This window comes from Podarcis erhardii (assembly GCF_964252035.2).
Source record: "Podarcis erhardii genome assembly, chromosome: 1".
Lineage (NCBI taxonomy): Eukaryota > Metazoa > Chordata > Lepidosauria > Squamata > Lacertidae > Podarcis > Podarcis erhardii.
In genome coordinates this window covers 42,661,823-42,685,175 of record NC_138497.1, presented here as the reverse complement: position 1 = coordinate 42,685,175, position 23,353 = coordinate 42,661,823, and the positions used below count along the sequence as shown (strand labels likewise).

At 45.2% G+C, this 23,353-nt stretch overlaps 1 protein-coding gene across 5 annotated transcripts in view; it reads left to right on the top strand.

The window, feature by feature from the left end:
• The window catches only part of BMF (Bcl2 modifying factor), a 63,104-nt gene that overhangs the window by 13,992 nt on the left and 25,759 nt on the right, over positions 1–23,353 (top strand). For 3 of the 5 annotated variants that reach the window (XM_081865117.1, XM_081865120.1, XM_081865121.1), the window contains exons 1-3: positions 8,629–8,731; positions 11,793–12,113; positions 15,689–15,852. In XM_081865117.1, the coding sequence (XP_081721243.1) occupies positions 8,677–8,731; positions 11,793–12,113; positions 15,689–15,852 (540 nt within the window). In that variant the 5' untranslated portion in view covers positions 8,629–8,676. Of the gene's footprint in view, positions 1–5,393; positions 5,658–8,628; positions 8,732–11,792; positions 12,114–15,688; positions 15,853–23,353 lie in introns of those variants that run through there. The other 2 variants (XM_081865118.1, XM_081865119.1) reach the window with 2 other exon arrangements.

Sequence of the window (23,353 nt, the reverse complement as noted above, 5' to 3'; positions counted from 1 at the left end):
TTGCATGAGTATCACAGCAACTGTTTTACACACTGCAACATAAATGGTCACGTGCAACAGCAGTATTCTCAGAGTGCCCATGAAGCAGTTATTAACCTGAGAGCTGTAGCCCAGAATCGCTTGCAATGCCACACAAGGATAAGTGATATAACAGCAACTGCCCCCCTCCCCGCCACTCCCACTCATACAGTGACTTTTGTTTAAAATGTGCCTTTGTGACTTTATACCTTAGAAGAGGGGCACTCCACTGTTATATTACTCTGCTGCAAGAGTGTAATATATCTAGCTCTTTTTTAAAGCATGTCAAACATCAGTACAGTGGTACCTTGGTTCTCAAATTTAATCCGTTCTGGAAGTCTGTTCCAAAGCCAAAGTGTTCCAAAACCAAGGGGCGCTTTCCCATAGAAAGTAATGCAAAATGGATCAATCCGTTCCTGACTTTTAAAAACAACCCCTAAAACAGCAATTTAACATGAATTTTACTATCTAACAAGACCATTGATCCATGAAATGAAAGCAATAATCAGTGTACTGCAGTCACACAATCAATCAATCAGTAGCTGAACTGGGTTCCACACAGTCACAAAAACAAACCAAAAAAGCCTCAAAAACAAAAAATCCCTCAAAATAAATAGCAAAAACAGACAGACCTCAGTGTAACACTCAAAACAGAAGTGCGACACTCAAATCAGAAGTGTAACACTCAAAACGGAGCATGTTCAGCTTCCAAAAAAGTTCACAAACTGGAACACTTACTTCCAGGTTTGCAGTGTTTGGGTTCCAAGTTGTTTGAGTACCAAGGCATTTGAGAACGAAGGTACCACTGTAACAAGATCTTACCCTGTTCTCAGCAATGCCGACTGGCAAACACGAGTGAGGCTGCCTTCCCACATTGTTACCAAATTCTGAATGTCAGCAAGGTTATCTCTTTGGCTTACCAATACTACACTAGCGTACCATTATTTTTATTCCATTATCTGAAGGCTCTGTACACCTCCTTTCCCTTCCCAGTTAGAGTTGGTTCTAAAATTATCAGAAGCAGGGCCTTATCAGTGGTTGCACCCACCTTGTGAAGTGCCTTTTCAAGTGAGATCTGTTAGGCCCTGGTGTACTATAGTCCTTTAGATATTTTACCAAGGCGGTGTTTTGCTGAGTAGTCCTTTTTAGCATGTTATGTTATATTAATGCTGTCCCTTTTATGATTATTGTTCTGTGATTATTCTTATTTAAGTCACGACTCAATCATGTTCCCTTTTGTAATTGCTGCTCCATGCTTCTTATTTTCTATCCATTGATGCGAATGTAAGCTTTGTCTTGCTGTTGTAAGTTGCATTTTAAAAAGGTGGACTGTATGTTTTTAAAATAAAATAGAGACACAAAATTGCTCCCGATTGTTCCTTTAAATGCGTGGCTTGCGCGCACCACTGTTTAAATGGGATGCTGAATGCCAGCCACTCTACCAGGTTGGATCCACTGGGAGCTCCTGACTGGCAGCTCCCATGTGAATCTGACACAGTCTGAAAGCAGCATGGTTTGCAAAGCTTGCAAACTGTGGCTTGCATTTGGTCCAGTTTAAATTAGCACCAAATACAAGCCAGGCTGCCAAGTTGGATCTACTCTGAGTGAAGCTTCCTTGTGGATCCAACCTAGGCCAAAAGCAGCACAGCTTGCATCCAGTGCCAGATTTAAACAGCACAGAATGCAACCCAGGTTTGCAAAGAAAAATTGGGAGCAAAGGCTTGCATTTGGCGCTGTTTAAATTTGGCGCTGAAAACAAGCCGTGATGCATCCAGCAGACATTGGATCTACTGGGGGGCTAATATCAGGAGCCGCTGAGTGGATCTGAACCTAGCCGTGCAGCTTGCCTTTGGTACCAAATTTAAATGGCAACAAATGCAAACCACATTTGCAAAGGAACAATGGAGAGCACACTCTTAAGGCTCCTGATGGTTCATTTGCAGCTGTGGCTTTACCTGCCCCACACCTGGAATCATGTGATATCAGGTGAGTGACAGGAGGGCATGACTGGGAGAAGATGGCCTTGCCTGTTAAATCAGGAACCCTAAAAATGCTGTATGTCTGTACCTGGTACCATGTTTCATAAAAAGGAACCATTATACTGGGATATGAGTTGAGTTTCTCCTTTGGGTATCAATGACTCGGATTCTCAAGGCTAGAATTGTTGAAGTTTTTAACCACAGAACAGCATCTGCAAACAAAGTCTCGCCTCTTCATCCTTTTAAAAGTCTGTGTGGCAGCACAATTCTATGCATATTTACCCATTTCCATTGGTGGAAATCACTTCTAGGTGCATTTGAGATTGTAGCTTGAAAGTTTCAACAAACCATGCAGGCTGCTGGAGACAGACGACAATATTCAAAGGGGCAAGTTACAGAGGACCTTGGGAAACATACTGTTGGGTGCCCCCTCCAGTTATCTCAACCTGACCTACCCAGGGCCGACCTGCCCATGAGGCAAGGTGAGGTGACTCCCTCAGGTGACAGGATCCACAGGGGCAGAAGATCTAACCCATGCTGTCTCCACAGTGCCCTCTCAGTGAACAAGAGGTACTACAGTCATACCTCATGTTACATCCGCTTCATGTTACGTTATTTCAGGTTATGTCCTGCGGCGACCGGGAAGTACCAGAAAGGGTTACTTCTGGATTTTGCCGCTCGCGCAGAAGCGCAAAATGATGTCACGCACATGCACAGAAGCAGCGAGTTGCAACCCGTACGTGAGCAGAGCGGTGCTGCGGGTTGCGCTCTTTTCATGTTGCGAACGGGCCTCCGGAATGGATCCCGTTCGCAACCAGAGGTACCACTGTACTGGTCTCCTCCCATCCCATTCCCACTGTCGATCTTTATTCCCTCTTGTTCCTGATGTAGATCACTCCCCTTGCCATTTTGTGACTTGCCTCAGGTGCCAAAATGTCTTGGGCTGGCCCTACCCAACCTTTAAGAGAAGGCAAGCAATGGGGTAGATGTGGCAGAGCAAGAACACACTCTCGGGGCAGAATGGGAGGGACAGTTGGACCCTGTGGTGCTGCCTTCACAAAACAAAACCACTTGAGCTATTACTTCTGCTCTCTTAATTTCTGCCCTTGCTGCATGGAGGATTGGTACCCTAGCCAAATATCCTTGCTACTTTACTACACAGAGGGAAAGAAAGGGTGAGCAAGCAGAGGCTTGCCGTTGCATTTGTTCTGGGGTACTTCCTTCTGAGCCCACTCCTGACTGTGCACAGAGGCAGGGTGAGCAAGCAGGTAGAGAATCCCAAAGGGAGAAGAAGGCGAATGATCAGGAGCAGTGGTAGCTGCTCTTTGTATCCCTTGCTTCCCCAATCTTCTGGAGTTAAAGGGTTAACAGTAGAAAGGGGAGGAAGTGTTGCTGTGCACAGTGCAGAGCAGTGCCCCCCCCCAGGCCCAAACTTTCCAGGGACTGATGCAACTCAGCAGCTGCTCATCAGCAGGCAAGACAGATACAGGAAACCTGAACAGCTTGTTTTACAGAAGCAAACATGATAAGGAGTGTGCGTATCTCAAGCAGTAATCCTGTCTCTCTCTCAAACCACCTCCAGCTCTATGGAAAAGCTGTAATCTGTTTCCAGCCTTAGAAAAGTGTAGTCTTGCAGACGATTACATGCTTTGGCTGAAATCCCATCACATTTACAAGGGTGTAAGTCCCATTGAAGTGGACAGAGACCTTGACCAAAGCCTCTTAAGGATGCTTACTTAAGACTAGCTCTTTGCTGAGCCCCATCAGATCTACTCCTGAATAAACATTGCTATCCTGGTGTTGCATCAATGGGCATTGTGCTTCAGAGAGTTTCATGAGCAAAGTGGGATATCCTATGGAGCTCACCAGCTAATGTTGACAATGGGGAGAAGAAATGTGGAGAAGGGAGACTTAGGAAAAGGGTAGCAATAGTGCAAGGAATGAGTGCAGTTACATATACACTACTTAATGTATACTTCCGGTCAGGTCATGGACTGCACCTTTGTTACAAGCAACCAAGATGTCACAAAAGTGAGCAAGCTTTTGAGTTCTCCAGAATTCTTCATTGGACTGAATAGTAAGCAGATGGGGGGGAGCTGACTTTATGTTAAAGCCACAACGTCTGCATTTAGTCCAAGATGGCATGTATGAGATATAATAGAGCCGAATCTAATGATGTCTGCTGGGTGCTGTGCAGGTTTCAAGTTGCACCTAAGGACTTCCGGGACAAAGAAGCAAATGATGGCTGATCCCCATTTATGAAAGTATAAAACCCAGCAGTTATCTGGAGCTTTCTCCAACCCTTAAGCGACACACACAGATGGAAAGGGAAACAAGAGATAATTGACTTGTTATTCATAATTAGCAGCATTACTATGCTGCTCTGTAACTGAAGTTCTGAAGGCGACATATATAAAAATTGTTAAAACAATGAACATCTTTTAAGAAAACAATATACAGTATAAAACACAGTGCAGCAGAGATGACCAACAAAATTAAATCAAAACAGGCTGTAAAAACTTTTAAAACCCCAAACATCAAAATCTATGGGAAATATAGAGAATAGTAAAGAAATTCTCACTTAGCATTGAAAATAGAAAGCAAGATTCTGTCTCCTGTCCCACATTATGGACCAGGATGACTTCCTTGCTTTTTATTTGTCTTGGGGAATACATGTATAGTTACAGGAGTGAGGTGCCAAGAGTCATAGGACATGCCAAGTCCACTCGTGGAGTTACAAGCAGTTTCAAAACAGGAAGCAAAGGCAAGAACGGACAGAGGTTTTACAATGGAGGGAAGTCAGCAATGGAGTCTCCAAAGGATCTCCGCTGGGAATTGTGCCATCTTGGTGGCTTTTAACAAAATATAAGCCCAGTCTAGGGAGGACTGATCTACATAGCCACGCGATGTGTAACAACTAAATGGAACATCCCTGTTCAGCATCAGTATACCCGAGTCCCAGATCGGGACTCGGGAACAAACATGGCCTTCTAAGTGAGATGAGGGGGCCTCGTGAATGAGAGTCCAAGCGACTTGTATGCACACGGGTGGGCGGGAGCGCAGGTTTCCCACGACATCGATTCTCCCACCTCCAGGGGGGAAGTCCGGTCGTGTGAAGGGGGCCTTCCGGGAGCGAAGAGGGGAGAGCACCGGGGCAGCTGGCGTTCGCTTGGAAGCCGCTCCGCTCTCCCGTCCCGCCTCGCTGTGAGTGGAGAACCCGAGCGCCACTGGGCGAAGCAGCCACGTTGTGTCGCCCCCAGCGCCGCTCGCGGGAGCCCGGGACGCCTCCGGGGCTCCCCATTGGCCGGCTCCGTCGGGCGCGTCACGGCGGGGGCGGGGCTCCCATCAGCTGTTTGGGTAATGCCAGGAAGCAAGTGTATTTTGGAAACAATGCCGTGTGCGGCTGGCGGCGGCGGCGGCGGCGGCGGCGCCTGAGGTTGCAGCCCGGGGACTTTCCGGCTCCCGCTCTTTCCGCTGGCCGCGCTCGCTGGCGCTGCTGCTGTTGCAGCAGCAGATCAGATCAGGCGAGGGTTCCGCTTCTCAGGGTTCGCTGATCCCGCCTTGCAGCGGCTCCCGAGCCTCTTGCCTAAAGGAGACGCTCGCTGGCCGCAAAGCCCCGACCACAGTCCCGCCCAGGCGGAGTCGCAAGTAGGGCAGCAGGTCAGTAGAGTGTGTGTGTTAGTGTTAGTCGCGCGTGTGTATATTGATATATAGATGTTTGTGGGTGTGTAATATTATTTGATCCGTGACAGGCGTTGCCTACAGACGGGGAGGGCGAGTTAACTCCTGACTAAGCATCGCTCGCATGGGTCGCCTTTGATCAGATCTTCATTTCAACTTTTAACGGGACTGTTGCATTTCCTAAGTACCTACTGTTACTCGGCTTCAGCCTTCACGATTAGGTGGGCTGTAAGTTTAAATAAATGAATGAATGAGTTCTCCGAAGGGCTTCGTTAGAGGTATACGAATCTTAATGTTCTGCGATCTCAGTGCACTGTGAGCCGATAAGTAGAGCAGGGGAGCACACCCTCCCCCCCCACAATCTCTGTTTTAGTTTGGGGGTGGTGCTTTAGGGGGGGTTATCTTACTTTTACAATTTCAGCGTCTACAGTTAAGAAAAACGTTTGTTGGCAAATGTATATCTGCTTCACCTTTATCTTTACATGCACCAGAAAACTGGGAGCTCATGAGGTCAAGCAGCCTTACCCCTTCCACTTTTTCACCTAACTTTTCAGGGAATAACCTCATTCCTCTGAACAGTTGAGCAGAATGAAAAGTATCAGTGATCACTGAGTTTCTGATAAAGGCTGCCACTTTTTTTCTGGCAAGCCTTCTGTGCCTCTAAAACAACTACTCTGCAGTCAGAAACTCAAAGGGAAAACTTAAATGTGTTAGATTTGTACCTGTCAGCTAGCTGTTAGGACTGCCACTTTTGTTCTGGGACAACTCCTATCTCAGACAGAATAAGTGAACTAGTGGTAGCACAAAACTGTTGATACCAACAGTTCAATCATCTCAGTGGTTCCTAATCGCTTCCTTCACTGTGGCTTCTTGGCATGCTGTAAATAATATAGTTCAATTCATCTTTCATTATCTCGAAATAGAAATACTTGAGCCCCTTCCCTTGAGAGACATCCGTAGTAAACAGATCTTCAGCTCTTTACACAAAGCAACAGATCAGGCAGGTGCCAAAAGGAGTGATTTTTCAAAAACTGCTTATTTGCTTTGTGTTACTAATAAAAAAGGAGTCATTTCCTTTAGGTGGTTTGGCCACTAATGTGCTGCGAGACAAATACTTAACTAAAGGATCAAATGACTTTATATACCAGATGTGCTCTGCAAAGTACTGCGTTTGTCAAATGGTCTTAATAACTTTGGAGTTTCTTTTCGTGTGTGTGTGTGTGTGTGTGTGTGTGTGTGTTGTAAGGATGTCTTTTGGCCTCATCCTGAATTGAATTGATGCATTTCAGTCTTAAATCTCTGAGGAACAGAAGGCGCAGGGAAGAGTTAAAAAGGGAATTGTGAAGTCCAGCTTGCTTTGTTTTGGTTAACTGGCAGTGCATGTGCGTCCTATAGCCTTCCTCTTTGCTTCGCTCTTGAGAGCAGGCAAGTGGCTGCAATGTTTTGTTCGAGACTTCTTTTTTTCTGAGGGAATGCTGGAGGGAGATGGAAGAATGTATGCATTGTATAGTTCCCAACAGGTGTTTCCAAGTTGGGAGAACTGCAACACTATTCTAATTTTACATGATTTTTTTAAAAAGAAGTTGCTTGCTGAACTGACTTCCTTCTTTCAAAGGGATATGATTACTATTTATTATGCTTTGACAGCTCTTTCAGGAAATGTAGAGCAGCTTATGCAGGGCTCCCAGCTGCTGACCAGGCTGGAATTTTCTATAACGTTATAAATATAACAGCATCAAGTGCCCTCAACTTGCCCTCCTAAGTGATTTCTAGGGTAGGCCATGCCTGTGCTCTGTATTCCTTATCCTTAAATAACCACTGTAAAGATTTTCCTCCCTTTAAAAGCCTGTTCCTTCTCCAAGCTTATTTCTTTGCACCCTGTCCTACTTCCAAGGATCGGAGACTCTCTTGTCAGCCTCCCAGTCTGGTGAGGTGGGTAGCCTGAAGGAGAGTGCAGAGTTTCTCCCAAGCTTCACTGCACAAAAAACCCCACACAGGCAGCCCTATGGCCTCTTCTCTTGGACTGAGCCCCACGGAACACAGCTGAACTTGCTTCTTGGTAACCGTGCATCCATTGTAAGGGAACACTTTGGCTTTGAGATCTGCTGTGCATAGAATCTTATTGAATGTTTCGATAAGTGGTAGGGAACCTGTGCCTCTCCAGAAGTTTTCATAGGATCATAGAATTATAGAGTTGCAAGGACCCCCAAGGGACATCTAGTCCAACCCCCTGCTATGCAATAATCCTGCCCACAGCTGTCCATGGGTGGGTGGTGTTGGGCTGCAATTCCCATCAGCCCCCGCCAGCATGGCCAGTCATCAGGGAGCTGTAGTGCAACAAGCTCTGGAGGGCCTCAGGTTCTCCACCACTTTTATAGATCAGTGCAAGCACGTTTTTTATAGTGAAATACATAGTATAAGGCCCTGACTACAGTGGCAGCCGGTGTCTCGAGACATTTATTGGGCTTTGGGGCCTACCCTACTAGATAACTATGCTTCAGTCGTGAGCTCGGGTGCAGGGCCGGTTGGAAGTATTGTGAGTGATAGCAAGGGCCAGCAATATCCTTCCTGCCCCCAGGCCCCATTGTTCAAAACATGGCCACCTCTGTTCGCCTCTTTTTTACTTTTACAGCCATTTGTCCTTCCATTTGCAGTTTCAAGACTTGTCCTTTTCCATTTGCCCCTTGCTGACTTTTCACTTGGAAGGTTGTCTGAATTCATGTAACCGAAGGCACCTCCCAAGAAGCGGAAGGAAAAGCTGAGAAGATTCTTTTCTGCAATGTGTATTGTGGGCTTCCAGTGCAACTAGAAGGAAAAGCAGAGCATTTGATACTCTCCCCCCCCCCCCAGCCTGGACCAACAAGATATTACTCTTACTGTTTCAGGAAATGTTTACTCCTATTCCACTTACTTGTAATCTGTAATCTTCATCTTTCCTCTTGTACTTTAGATATGGTGTGTGCATGTTCTGGAACTTTGAGCTTAACAGCCCAGTGTTATGAATTCCTATATAGAAGTCACATTAACCTCAGTGGCAATGGACTTATTTCCAGGTAAGGGTGTTTATGATTGAAGCCATCTAGTATCAACTTGCACATCTTGACTCTGAAGTAAGCTCCGCTGAGTTCAGTCGGAAGCTTCTCCCAATTGCAACTTTAAAGCAGAAGTTTGGGGTGTCTCTCCCTTTTTCTTTCCCCAGAGACCTTGGAACAGGGATTGTCAAATGGTCTCCAGTAGTGACATCCTATGCTTAGGCTCTGGATTTACATTACTTCTCTTGCAGTGAATTCAGAAACAGTGTTGTTTATGTTGCTGCCTTCTGGTCTGTCTTAAAGTTTTTCTTGCTGCTAGTTAAACTACAACTCTATGCCTCTTGCATGGATCTGAATAGCGGGCCATAGCTGACTTGAAAACCAAATCATATGAACATCGGAAGACCAGGCCAGCATCCTAACTAGTCCAGCTTCCTGTTTTCACAAGCAGGAGCTGAGCTCAACAGCATTCTCCCATCCTGTGGTTTCCAGAAACTGGTATTCAGAAGCAGTATTCTGTTTAGTGAGGATACATCACATAGGTTGAGTCATTTAGACATAAGACAGCTTCACAGCAGAGTGAAACTTATCTGGAATTCGACTGTATTTGCAGCTGAATCCTATGCAGGTTCAGTTGGAAGTCCTTCTGGTTTCTGTAAGACTTATTCCAAAGGAGAAGCATGCAACACTCCTCTGTGCCAAGGCTCTTGATAAAAGTCTTGTAGGTTATATTGCAGAAACCACCGCAAAACAAATGACCCAAAGACTGAATTTCACTTCCTTGTTCAGGGTCTGGAGGCATTTATTTGTGTGTGTGTGTGTGTGTGTGTGTATGTGTTTAGATTATGCTAGTTTTAAAAGGAATAACAAGGGACTTAATTGCTGGTTGTAAGGAGCTTTCAAAACACTACATTGCCTGCTCTTGTAATCTCTGACCCAAGGACATGCCCGTGGACATCTCTGGTTTTATATGTTCAAGCATTTTATGGAACTGCTAAAAGGAACTGAAGCTTTTTCTTTTTCACCACAGCTTTTCTTCAGAGGTGGTCACCAAAAACTTCTTCTTTTGAGCAGTTCAGTTTTAACAGAGAAGGGAGAGATATTTGGATTTGGGAATTCATCAGAATTTCCAATTTCTTGGAAGATAAGGCTATGTTCTACTCCGTTGCAGTATGCCTCTGAATAACAGTTTTTGGAAATCAAAAGTGGAAATAGGGACTGTTGCACTCATGTTTTGCTGGTGGGCTTACCACTGGCATCCATTTGGTCACTATCAGAAGATGATGTGGCATTTGACACAATCCCAGCAGAGCTTTCCTTATGTTTTTCTGTCTTAGACTTGTGGCAATGCTCTGTCTGTCCATCTCAGTGCCTTTTGATCTTTCTGTGCAGAAGAATGAGAATTACAAGTTGTTGAACTTCCGTCCACTGCACAGAGGTGGTGGGTGGTCTTCTCTGGCAGCTGGGACACTCAATACTTCTAATATACCACTCAGGGCCATCATCATGTTGGCTCTTCTGTATTTCTATATTCAGTCTGCCGGCATTTTGGTGGATGCAGAAGTTTTGAGAGGAGGGCTTGGTCTTACTTCTTCCCTGATGATTGAAAGGCCAATTCTGTTGGGCAACATCCCAACAAGCCTCTTCCTCCCCAAGGCCCTCATTCATCCTATCTTTTCCCCTGTTGACTACATCATTAAGACTGGCAACAGCACCCAACATCCTTCACTTCGTTGGGTTCCATCTTGTGTGGGTGTTTTCGGAAATCAGGTGGCTGATCTGATAGCTAGGAAGGCTTTGAGATAGAGGGACATTGATCTTGGACATAAATGGACACAGGTGAACAGCAAAAGCAGTGGAAGGTGGGTTCTATAGGTTGGAGGTTATTCTCCTTTTCTCCAGTATTGGAGGATTTTTGTATTTTTACAATGACACACAAGTTAGTTGGCTCAAGAATTTTCATGGGGCATTGTGCTCTCTGGGGTGGCTTGTACTCTGGATGTTGTGAGGTTTGTGGGATGGAGAAAATGATTCATCATGTTCACAGTATTGCTTGCTGTATATGGAAGACTGAGGACCTCTATTATGTAGTTTTGTGATGTCTGTATGTTACAAGTTTTCTGTGGGGGTTCAGTGGGGTTTTTCTCTGGGGTTCAGTGTTTGATAGTTTATAGCAATTCATGAAGGATACAACACTGTGGTTGAAGAATGTGGCTTTTTCTTGACTTGCTATGCCATTAAACCTGGAGGAGAGGCTACAGTTATGAGCAGTCAGCAGCAATTCCCAACTTGTTACTCAAGAAGGAAGTAATGCTGTCTCCCACCAAGAAGCAGCTATAAGCCTCTTATTGAGAACTTCTATTGATCTGATCCCCTTACACTGGCAATAAGAAGTTCATCTTCTGTCTTGTCTTTTTGGCTAAGGTGGTTTGAGTTGCCAGTGACCAATCTGCTCCAGGTGTTTATAGGATTATAAGGGTTCTCTAGATCCATTTTGATCTCGGTTGGAATATTTTATCAACATAGGGCACACTTTGGATTTCTTGGCTTGGTTACCAAACAGTCACCATCCAGTCCTACTTGAATCTCAAGAGTTTCAGCAGTGTATTGCAACTAAATCCCAGCATTTTGTAGATCCTGCTAGTTGTGATTAGGTTCCAGCACCTGGTGTCTCAATTCTATTCTTCAGGTACATCCATCAGTCCCGACTAATACCTTGAAACATTTTTGTGTGATTGTAGAATCCTCTGGATTTATTGAGGACTTTGAAATCTAAGCACTGGGTATGGAAAGTCTTTATACATGTATATGTGGTTGTGACGAGCTAGCATGGTATTTGGATTCTAAAACATTCATCATGGAAGGCTTTTCTTGGACTTTCTCCTTGTGGCTACCTAGTTCATAAAAAGTCTGAACCTTTGGGTGCAAAGGAGGGAAGATTGTCCAGTTGGCCTCCATCATTTATCTCTTATCCCAAGCCTAATTCATAGACTGTTTTGTGAAGAAGGCACAAAGAAAACCATGCATCCTCTCTAGGATATTCAGTGGCATTTTATCTATTTTCTTTTTAAAAAAAATGCAGGTGAAATGGATTCCCCTGACTACCTGGAGGAGGATTTCTCCAATCTAGATGGGCTGGAGGATGATGTCTTCCACTCTGAAGACTGCGGACTTGCCAGTCAACCCAATGAGATGACATTTCCTGGCATTTTCACACAGAGTAAATCTTACAACTGCCTTCTGGGGAGATTCCAGCTCTTCCCACTTACACACTGTTGCGGCCCAGGTACCAGGCATGCCAAGCAGCAAGATAAGGCAACTCAAACCCTCAACCCATCCTCTTCTAGCCAGGATGTCATGTTACCTTGTGGAGTCACTGAAGAGCCCCAGCGACTCTTCTATGGTAAGAATGAGGGATGTTTCTATACTTTTGCACTCAATGAATTGTCATGTGTTAGTATTCATGGCATTCTTAGGTTACTTCTTGTTGTTCTAAAGAAATATAGTACTCTCTTTGTGTGGGACAAAGGACTGAAGTTGGAGGATCTTAAAATCTATATGGTCAGTACTGCACCATAACGCATGAAATTGGATTTGGGAAAAACACAATTCATTACCACAATTAATCTGAGTTCTGAAAACCTCAAAATATATATGCTATTTTAAAGAAGCAAGTTCCATTTCTCATGGAACTTCGACTATTGTCAAAATAGCTCCTTTGTATTTATTCTAAAGGCAACAAACTGCTTAGAGCAGGGTTTCCTAAATTTGGGTCTCAATCTGTTGTTGGACTAAAATTCCCATCATCCCTAGCTAGCAGGAGTAGTAGTCAGGGATAATGGGAATTGTATTCCAAAAACAGCCTGAGACCCAAGTCCAGGAAACCCTGGCTTACAGTATCTAATTGAAGTGTGGACATTTCAAGGTGGGAGAGACCTGTCCCATATAATCCACTACATCTCACCAACTCCACAACAAGGAACAAAACCTTGCAGCATACCTGAATGCCTTCCGGTTTCCCTGGACACAGTGTTGTAGATCTCAGAGTTACTGTTCTTAGGAACATCAAATCATGGGGATAAATGATGCATGAGATAGTAAATCTGGGATTCATTCAGAAATGTGAGAGAATTAGCCTGGGCCTTCATAGAGATTGTGGTTTCTTTGCACAATATTAGCACTAAGCCTGCACCTTATGCACATTTAACTTGTGCTCATTCAGCTTCATGCACTTGGCAAGTTTAAAAAAAAATTAAAGGGGATGGTCATCTGGGAAAAAAGACTTTGGCAATCCCACCCACCACTGAACCCAGTGTGTTTTGACTATACGCAATTTTAAGCGAGATCCATAAAATGTACTCCCCACCCCTCCCCAAAGTTGTGGCCTTACTGAGTTGCTGTCCCTTTAAGAACTGCATACAATGTTTTCTTTTGATCAGCTTTTAACAGACTAAATTACCTGGCTTGCCCTGGTTTCAATTTAGCATCTGAAGAGCTTTTCGCCTATGCAAGCTCATGCAATTTTGCAGTTTAAAAGCTTCCTCATAGTGAAACAAATTTCTGCCCCACTCCTTATTTGTGATCCCCTCTCCTCTCTCACGGAGCTCAGAAGGAAGTCCCATTAAATTACTCCCAAGTAAGTATGTACAGGACTGCAGTCTAATTGATTGAAAATCTTTTGTTGGAAAGGGGAACCTGGTGAACTGGGCAGGAGATCTTTTGAAAAGGTGTTAATTATTTTTAAAGCAGCAGTGCTTAGGAAGTGTGGGGACTTGGAGTAAATATTCTTCTGCCTCCTGAAGGAGGGAATGCCTCTCCAAAGAGATTGCCTGCTGGGACACATTCAGGTACCAACTAAAAACAGAGAATGCATTTTTCATGAGCACCATTGTTCTATCCATATGCAGATGCCATCATTTAACATGGCAATCCTAATGGGAAGGACAACTCAGAGGTGGATTTGGCACCAAATACAAAACTCTATTGGTGGGTGAGGGGGCAGTGGGATACAGTTTTTCTTTTCCCACTTGGTAGAGAATTACCATATTTTCCTCCCATAGGACGCACTTTTTCCCCTCCAAAAATGAAGGGGAAATGTGTGTGCGTCCTATGGGGCGAATGCAGGCTTTCGCTGAAGCCTGGAGAGCGAGAGGGGTCGGTGCGCACCAACCCCTCTCGCTCTCCAGGCTTTGCGCAGCTCTCCGCAAGGCGTGGGAGCCCTGCGCCGGGCTCCCACGGCTTGCGGAGAGTTGCCTGTTCTGGGGGCCCCAGCCCCACGCCTGGGGGAAGAAATAAATTTTTCCCCCTTTATTTCCTCCCCAAAAAACTAGGTGCACCTTATGGGACGGTGCGTCCTATAGGGCGAAAAATACGGTAACTGTGCCAGCTGCAGTGCTGACGTACTTTAGAACTATGGAAGGGAGTCTACGAAACAAGATCCACAGCACCCTCAGACATGCAGACCTTCCAAATCTGATGGCAGAGAGCAGGCATAGGCAAACTCGGGCCTCCAGCTGTTTTGGGACTACAACTCCCATCATCCCTAGCTAACAGGACCAATTGTCGGGGATGATGGGAGTTGTAGTCCTAAAACATCTGCAGGGCTGAGTTTGCCTGTGCCTGACAGAGAGGGAGGCCCACAGCATCCAACAACCCCCAGATGTTGGGCCTATTTGAAATCAAATCAATCACATAACTGGGGCAATTCAGGGTCCATGATTCTGTTTGGGGGTTGTTGTTTTTTACAGAAAAATAATGTAGCATTTACAGTGTTTGCATGTTCCTCTGTGAGTTTAAAGCAGAGGTGGTGAACCTTTAGCACTCCTTATGTTGTTGGATTACAACACCGATAATCCTTGACCAATGGGGCTGGGCTGATGGGAATTGGAGTCCAAGGACACTTGGAGGGCCATAAGTTCCCCATCCCCAGTTTAAGGGAACAGCTGAATCTTTTTATCTGCTCCAAAAAGGTGCCCAGCTGGCCCCGTGATACTTCTCATGAAATTCTATGAACTGCTGTTGCATAAAGCAGGGAATCCGTGGTCCTCCAGATGTTTGCTGGGCTTCCAACACCCATCAACCTCTGCCAGCGAGACCAGTGGTTGGGTGTGATGAGAGCTGGAAAATCAAGCAAAATCTGGAGGTCCCCTGATTTCCTATCATTGGCTTAGAGACTAAAAGTGACCTATAATGTGGCACATCCAAGTCCGTAAAACACACAAAGGTTTGGGAACAAATTCATCGGAAAAATACAGTAAAACCAAATGCTCATCCAACAATACTATAAGAAGGGTAAGTGGTGTTGAAGAGCTGACAGGGATAGTGCCACGTGTGTTTCCCTGGAGGGAACATTCCACAAACAGAGTGGCCCATTTTTGCATTGCCAACCTTTGCACTTCCCTCAGAGGAGCCACTGAGGAAACTGCCCCATGGAGGGCTTCCTCTTTTACCTGTGAGCATCCTTAGGTTTACCCAGCAGAGGCAGCAGTACTCTAGGGTGGCTGTGAGTGCCATTGTAATTTCCTACAAAAACCCAGAGGTCCCAGTGTAGTGTCATTCTAGAGCAGTGTTTCCCAACCTTGGGCCTCCAGCTGTTTTTGGACTACAACTCCCATCATCCCTAGCTAGCAAGACCAGTGGTCAGGGATGATGGGAATTGTAGTTCAAAAACAGCTGGAGGCCAAAGGTTGGGAAACACTGTTCTAGAGCATTGTGGGAAATTAAAATGGAGTCTTATAGACTCAGTTGCCCAATGTGGAGGGTCCTGAGCAGGTATTGCCAGTCATGGATCCCTTAGCTTTCTAAAAGGTGGTTGAAGTTTAGCTGTAAGTGCTTTGCTTAATTCAAATGAGACGTTTTCTTTCCTTGATTATGATCTTGATTTTGCTGTATTCTCTTCCGATGTGCTGTTCATGGCAGAAGGATTGTTCACATACCTGAGAGGCTATAAGCGCCTGACTCTTCTCTGATGTTTGGCAGGGAACGCCGGGTTCCGTTTACATGTCAACCCCATTGGTTTCTCATTGAGTCCACACCTCCGGGAGGAACCTCGGGAAAGCCCACAGGAACTGCGAACTGAAGTTCAGATTGCACGGAAGTTACAGTGCATTGCGGACCAGTTTCACAGGCTGCACCTACAGAGGGTAGGTTATATTTTGGGGCAAGGAAAGTGGAGTGTTGGTGGTGGAGTGAGGGGGGGGGGGGGACTTTATTCACTGTCGAGGCTTCTTTATTTGGTTTGGCCAAATGTGTTCTCTCTTCTTTTTCCGTTAAATAGCCCCTACACACACACACACACACACACACACACACACACACACACACACTACTGTTTTAATAATATACATTTGGGAAATTGTTTTTTGAACCATATTTCCTCTTTGTTCAATGGTCTTTTTAAAAATAATCATTCTGTTTTATTTTTCGGGGGGGTTTTCCGCCCTCCTTCACACAAAGCATCAGACTGCAGAACAATATTATTTCTTTACATAAAGCCAATTTCTCTTGCAGCACGACCAACGAATAGGCCTCACAAGGAGTTATGAAGTTAGGAGCAGGCTTCATTCTTTAATGGCCCTCACCAAATCCTGTAGGACCGAGTGAGAAGTCAACAAAATGGTTGAGGAAAGGGCCTATCTGTTCTTCTCAATAAACTGTGGGTTGGCTCATGCCACAGAGCAAGTTTAGCCCCCACCCCAGATATATGCCTCCGTACCGTACATACCTTTGGTTTCTCACATGCATTCTCCCCCTCCTCCTGCTCCTCTAGCTTTTTCACTTCAACTATCCCAAAGTCTCCTGCTCACTCATAGAATCATAGAGCTGGAAGTGATTTAGTCCAATCCCCTGCTCACTGCAGGATCTGCAAGCCATGATGCGAATGAGTACCCCTAACAACTCTCAGCACCCTTAACAAACTACAGCCCCCAGAATTCTTTGGGAGGAAGCCATGACTGCTTAAAGTGGTATTGTAGTGCTTTAAATGCTTGGTGTAAATGTGCCCTTGGGCTGGACTGCAGTGTACAGCCACATTAAAGGATCCTGGCTCCAACCCACTATTTAGGAGTATTGCTTTGTGTTTTAATTTCTTTGCAAGGAAAGGCACCTGTATAACCACAAGGTGTCAGAAGTTTCACCTTGGGCTTTTCTGATTTTTTTAATATGTCAAACCAAAGGAAGAAAGTTAAGGTCTTGAACTTCAGACCTCTCTTCTTTGCAGTCTGAGAGGAGCTAAGGTCACCTCTGGGCATAGGGTGGCCCCTCTGCTCTACATCTCCCCCAGACCCCCAACTACTTCTGTGTAAACTACCCTCACTATTGCTGTGGCTGGTCTCTCCTCAGCCCATGCGGAACATTCTTAAACAGAAATCTCAGTGCTGAAACAAAAATAAAAATTCCCAGAATTCTTTGGGGGAGAGCCAAGACCGTTAAAACCAGTTTGTTTTAACATACCCAGAAAGATGCTATCTGGGCCTGGGCAGATTTCCACTTCAGCTGTGAAGACTTGCATGCCAGAGCTTATCATTGCTGTTGGTTCTGCTTCTCTTCCAAGGATGAGTGCAAGTTGTGTCACAGGGCCAAAGCCTTGGTCCGGGGCCAGAGAGTTCTGTAACCGAACATACCATGCTTTCTAAAAAGGAAACCTGCACTTTTTAATAATGTGGATGTCTCTTTGTAAGATAAGATGTTCATCTGAGCCGTTTTAAGGGATGTACATTGAGGCGCATTGTCTCACTGTGGCTGTTTCCAACTGGACAGAAGTGGGATCAAGATTCAGGAAGTTCTTGTGGGTTTGGGTCATGTGCGGAATGGATCTGGGCTGTGGCTGTGGAAGGCGAGAGTCTGACATTCTGCATCCATAGATGTTTCCTTTAGGCATTCTGGAACAGCTGTCTATGCAGATTCGGGATCAACCCAGGGAGAAGGATGTGCATGCACTTTTTTTGGCTCATGTCCCACATGGGGCCAGACAGTCACATTTCAGCTGCCCATTGTTTATCTCAGAGTCTTGTGCTACCATCTTATTTATTCCCTTCCTTCCCAGGACTTCTTTCTACATTATTGGTTGGGGTATGGTTGCACTTGAGCTAAGGTTTTTCTTTGGCGGGTGTGTGTGTGTGTGTGTGTGTGTGTGTGTTTTCAAGGCAAAAGAGTGCAGTCTCCAAAGTTATTTGGTCTAAGAAAGCAGATGTGAAAAAAGGTTAACTGGAACATTTAAAACCAACTGTTCATACTGTCTGGTGGCATCCTATTTTGTTGCTTTGTGTGCACGTGGAAGGCTCACATGGGGAGGGATTTTTTAAAATAAAAAAATCTCCCCTACCACCACTATGGACATCACATCTCCCTCACCCCTCACTCTTGCCCTTAGTTAGTATTTCTTCAATATCCGTCCTGGAACTCATCTGTGGCGTAGCTAACTTTGCCCAGAGTAGTAAAGGTTAACTGGGTGCCTTTTTTCCCTCCTTCTTCTGTCAAAAGAGTCCTGAAGGGAAGCCACAGAACTGGTTGTAACTCGACCCTTTCCATCTGGGGAGTGTAGCTATCCGATGTCTTTGTCTGGGAAATGTGTCCAAGAATGCCCCAGGAGGAGGGGGGGGGAATAAAACCTGTAACCAAAAAAGAAAATTGGCCGGTCCCCTCCCTTTTCTTCATCTTCGGGCAAGGAGTGTGTGTGTTGCCGTGGCACCCGAGTCTCTGAGGAACTGACTGCAGAGCAAAAGGAGGGTGAGAGAGAGACTTTCTGTGGAGGCCGGAGAATCGCGTGTCAGCCAAGCATGTGGAAGAGTTAGTAAACAAAAGCATCCCTCTTTACTACGACCTCATGCAGCCAAGAGAGGAGGGGCTCTTTCCCTTTCAGCTGAAATAATAGAGTGTTGTAAAGGAGAGGCAGAGTCCTAGCTGAACATTTGTTTTGTTTTTAAAGAGAGAGAGAGAAGCCCTGGACACAGGTGGGGAAGAACTTAAGCGCTGGGTCTTCACCGCTCAGTCTTTGGACTGATAACTGGCACTCTGCTGGCAGGGAGACTTTTTGTGTTTGTACGGAGCGATGTTTGAGACCATTGAAGGTTTTATTTATCGCTACGCTTATGCTAATACCGTCTTTTCCTTCCCGCCTTGCTCTTTGCCAACTTTCTCCTCTCGTTTTTGGCAAAGATAACGGAGCGCTGTCCAGTCGCTTTTCTTTCAGTTGGGAAGGACGTCGGAGGCCAGGGAGACTTTGTCTTGCCCGTGCAGTTGCCTCCGTCTGGTTCAATGGCTCCAAATGGCACTTTTGGAGTAACCCCAAAGTTGGCCAAAGGCTGTGGCAAGCAGCTTCTGTTCTGCTTCGCTGACAGGACAGCACGTAAACCGCTGGGGGAGCCTCCAGGGTGCCAACTGAAAGCTGAACTAGAGTAGATGTACTTCTGGTGGCATCCCACCAGTGGCAGCATCTGAAAGTAGAGCAATCTAGGAGTGAGACAGGGCAGCCTTCTATCCACAGCGTGCGAATCTCCCCCATTCCCCTACATGCTCATAGATCTGGCCTGATGTTATGCCAGCCACCATACATAGGTCTCAAGGAGATTTGCAAATATACCGCAAAACACTAAAACAACTGACGATAGGCCTAAAAACAGTACAAGATGAACACCTAAAGCAGAGACCTTTTCCTTGTCAATATTGGAGGCCAAGATTCTCTGTAAATTTATCAAAGAAGACAAGCTATGGAGCTGCTCTTTGAGGTAGAAGACTATCCAAAACCAGGCTTCCAACATTTAAAATGTACATAATTCCATGTGCATATTCTCCATGGGAGTAGTTTCATTGGGGTTTGAGCTGACTCATATTCAAAAAGATGCACTCAGCTCTCTTCAACTGCTCTATTCATTTATTAGACAAATTACACTCTCTTTAATATTCAGTTTATGTGCTTTCAGTGTAGTGGGCCCAAACCTGTGGAACTCCATGCTAACTGAGATTAGACAGGCCCTCTCCTTGCACATACTGTAACTAATACTTCCTTGCTCCATTTTAAGGTGGTGTTTGGCTTTATGATATGTTCTCATTGTCGCATTTCCTGTGGATTTATTTTTACGTATGCTGCATAAAAATGCAGTCAAGCAGTACTGATACAGGGTAAGTAGGCAAAGTAATGTTAAAGTCAGATTCTGATTTGCAGGATACTAAAGTACATTAATCCGTATTTTTTAAACATTAAAAAAAATGAATCATTTTGAGGTTCTTTATCTCCAGGGCCTCAGACCTGATTGTGGGATGCCAACCCATCTAAGGAACAGGTGTTGGATCCTTTGTGTGCAGAACATGGACCTATAGTGTTTGCTCACAAGTAAGACCTGCTGAGTTCACTGAGGCTCATGGTGCAACTTACAACAGATTAAATTAAGCTGGTGTTAAGTTACCATTATTCCAAACTCCATTCAGCAGCAAGGCCACTGCTGGCTGATCTGGCCTTTAAAATAGAGTTTGACTTACACAACAACCCTCTTTGCTTGCGTATGTTCCACTGGGTTGCCAGGTCACATGACTAGGCTGGAAGAGATTTTGAATAGGTGCAGGCCCATCTTTGTCCTGCCCCACTTCTACAACACTCCCTATTTCGGATTTAAGTTGGTTCAAGATACACAGGCTAAGCCAGAATAGCCATGCATGCCGGCATGTTGCTGGCCGAGCTGGGATGAGGGAAATATGCTTGCGTAGCTCTGGTTCAGCAAAGACAGCCCCAAGATCTCCCTATTCTAAACTTACACACCTTGATATTAGATTGCTCTATCAGTCCCAAATAAGGATGCATGGGATTATAGCAGTGGGTAAGACCTCTTGCAAATGTTAACTCAACAGTGTGCAGCCTTTTAGAACAGCAACAGAAGCAATCAGTTTCCACTTGACTGTATTTTGGCTAGAGTCTCCTGTAATAGACAGGGAGTCTATAAGAAATGGGAGGCAATTTATTCTCGCAGTACTGAGGGCTGCATAACTGTCAATAAAATCCAGGAGACCTGACTCCAGTCCCCCTGCTCTGGCCTCCAGATCTTGCTGAGATAATGCTTTGGGGCTTCAGGGACATTTATGTTGAAAATGAGTTGTAATTGAGAGCTGTATATATTGACCAATAAAAGTTTATGGCAGTGAGGCAAGAAGGGTAGAAACACAAACTGTTAAATTCCTCCCTGCTTCTGCAGAAGACACACCAAGGGAGGCAAACCTCTCACAGCCTTTCAAAGGTGCTCTTGTCAAGGGCTCTAAATGGGATCATCAGGCGGAGCTTTGATTACCAAGGGCTCCCCCCAAAAGGGGATCATTTCCTTTACCCTTTGCTGCAGTTTCATGCAGAACGAAACTCTGCTTTGCACACAGTCTCCCCCCTTTTTTCCAATGTTGCTTTTATTAACCCTGATTAGTATGAGGCAATGGAGCCCCAGGTGATGACAACGAAAAGACACCAGAGCCAAGAAATGTACCTCTTTAGGCTGATTGGGGGCTTTGGGGGGGTGTTTGTTTTTTGAAGTTAGACATAGGAAGAAGAAAAAATGTCCAGGGCGTATGCATGTGTATGGCTGTGCGTGAGAGATGGAGAAGCTGGGTAGTATTTGCTCTGCGGCCAGCACTGTTTAAATCGCTCTCTATATTTAGCCTCTGAGTCATCACAACTGCTGACAAGAGGCTGAATTAGCTGAGACTTTGGTGCTGCACCTGACTGCTGGCCTTTGTGTGTCTCCAACAGAGAAGGAGTGTAGCTCTGTCTCAAGATTTTCTGAGTCGCTTCATCCGGCAGATCTGAAAGTTCCACTTCTAACTCCAGTTCTGTGTAGTGTAAACACAGGCCACTCCCTCTTCCTCATTCTCCTTGGGGCATCAGCTAAAAGATGGCTTAAGTGAAAGGATCCTCGTCCATTGGCTTCTTAGGAGAAGAAGGATTTTGTGTGTGTGTGTGGCAAAATAAAGCCGTGTGATAATAATAATAATAATAATAATAATAATAATAATAATAATAGTAATAATAGTAATAATAATAATATTTTTATTATTTATACCCCGCCCATCTGGCTGGGCCTCCCCAGCCACTCTGGGCGGCTTCCAAGAAATATTAAAATACTGTAATATATCAAACATTAAAAGACTCCCTAAACAGGGCTGCCTTCAGATGTCTTCTAAAAGTCTGGTAGTTGTTGTTCTCTTTGACATCTGGTGGGAGGGCGTTCCACAGGGAGGGCGCCACTGCCGAGAATTTTTCTGGCAACCTGCTTCCATTGACTTGCTTATACTAAATTTTAAGAGCAAGTTAGGAATTGATTCTCAGAACTGGATTGTTGCAGGAAGCATCACTGCAAGTTAGAAGAACTGAAGGAAGTTTGCACTCCTAGGACTATCTGGTCTCCAGCCAGGGGTCTTGCTGCCTTCAGATAGCTACCTTGGCAAACTGCCATTTTTCACTCTTTATGCAGCAGTATGGTAAAGGTAAAGGGACCCCTGACCATTAGGTCCAGTCACAGACAACTCGGGGGTTGCGGCGCTCATCTCACTTTACTGGTCGAGGGAACCGGCGTACAGCTTCCAGGTCATGTGGCCAGCATGACTAAGCTACCTCTGGTGAACCAGAGCAGCGCACAGAAACGCCATTTACCTTCCCGCCAGAGCGGTACCCATTTATCTACTTGCACTTTGACATGCTTTCGAACTGCTAGGTTGGCAGGAGCTGGGACTGAGCAACGGGAGCTCACCCCATCATGAGGATTCGAACTGCCGACCTTCTGATCGGCAAGCCCTAGGCTATGTGGTTTAGACCACAGCGCCACCCGCGTCCCTTAATGCAGCAGTAAAGGTAAAGGGACCCCTGACCGTTAGGTCCAGTTGCGGACAACTCTGGGGTTGCGGTGCTCATCTCACTTTACTAGCTGAGGGAGCCAGTGTACAGCTTCTGGGTCATGTGGCCAGCATGACTAAGCCACTTCTGGCGAACCAGAGCAGTGCACAGAAACGCCGTGGTAGTAGTTGACCAGTATTAGCTGCTGTGAATATGTGTAAAGAGGACATCCCCAAATGCTTTGGAAAGGAAGTGCAGGTGCTTCTTCCTGGTGTGAGCATTCTGAATGCACATTTATCCTTTATACTTGGCCTTCATCACTGAGGCAGATTGTTCACACCTGTACCGTAGTGGAGTATAAAGTGTGGATCTTCTTTTAGTGAAGACATTCGAACTGCCAAGGGCCAGCATCTGACATCCATTCTTGAAGCACAGATGAGGGAGAGGATGAGCTGAAGAAGGAAATAACTTTTTTTTTTAAGGCAGTTGGAAAATGAATTGTAGTCTGGAGCACCTATCCTGTGACCATACATGCTGCGCTGCACTTTAATTCCTTCCTAGAGTATGTTTCAGTTGGGCAAACTCTGTGCCAATCCTGCTGTTGATTCTTAATGCGTAGGATCAATGGGGAAGCCATCTGGTGGCCTATACACATAAAAATTGACAACCATTTTCTTAAAGCTTTTTGCTTTGTCATCTGAAAGCATACCTTGGGCCAATGAAATGAAGCCACATTTCCCTCTTTTTTTTGCTCTGATTGCTTTTTTATTTTATTTTATTTTTTTAGGATAGGCGTGGGTATACTTGCCTTTATGTTATTTAATATTAAGGCTGTGTTT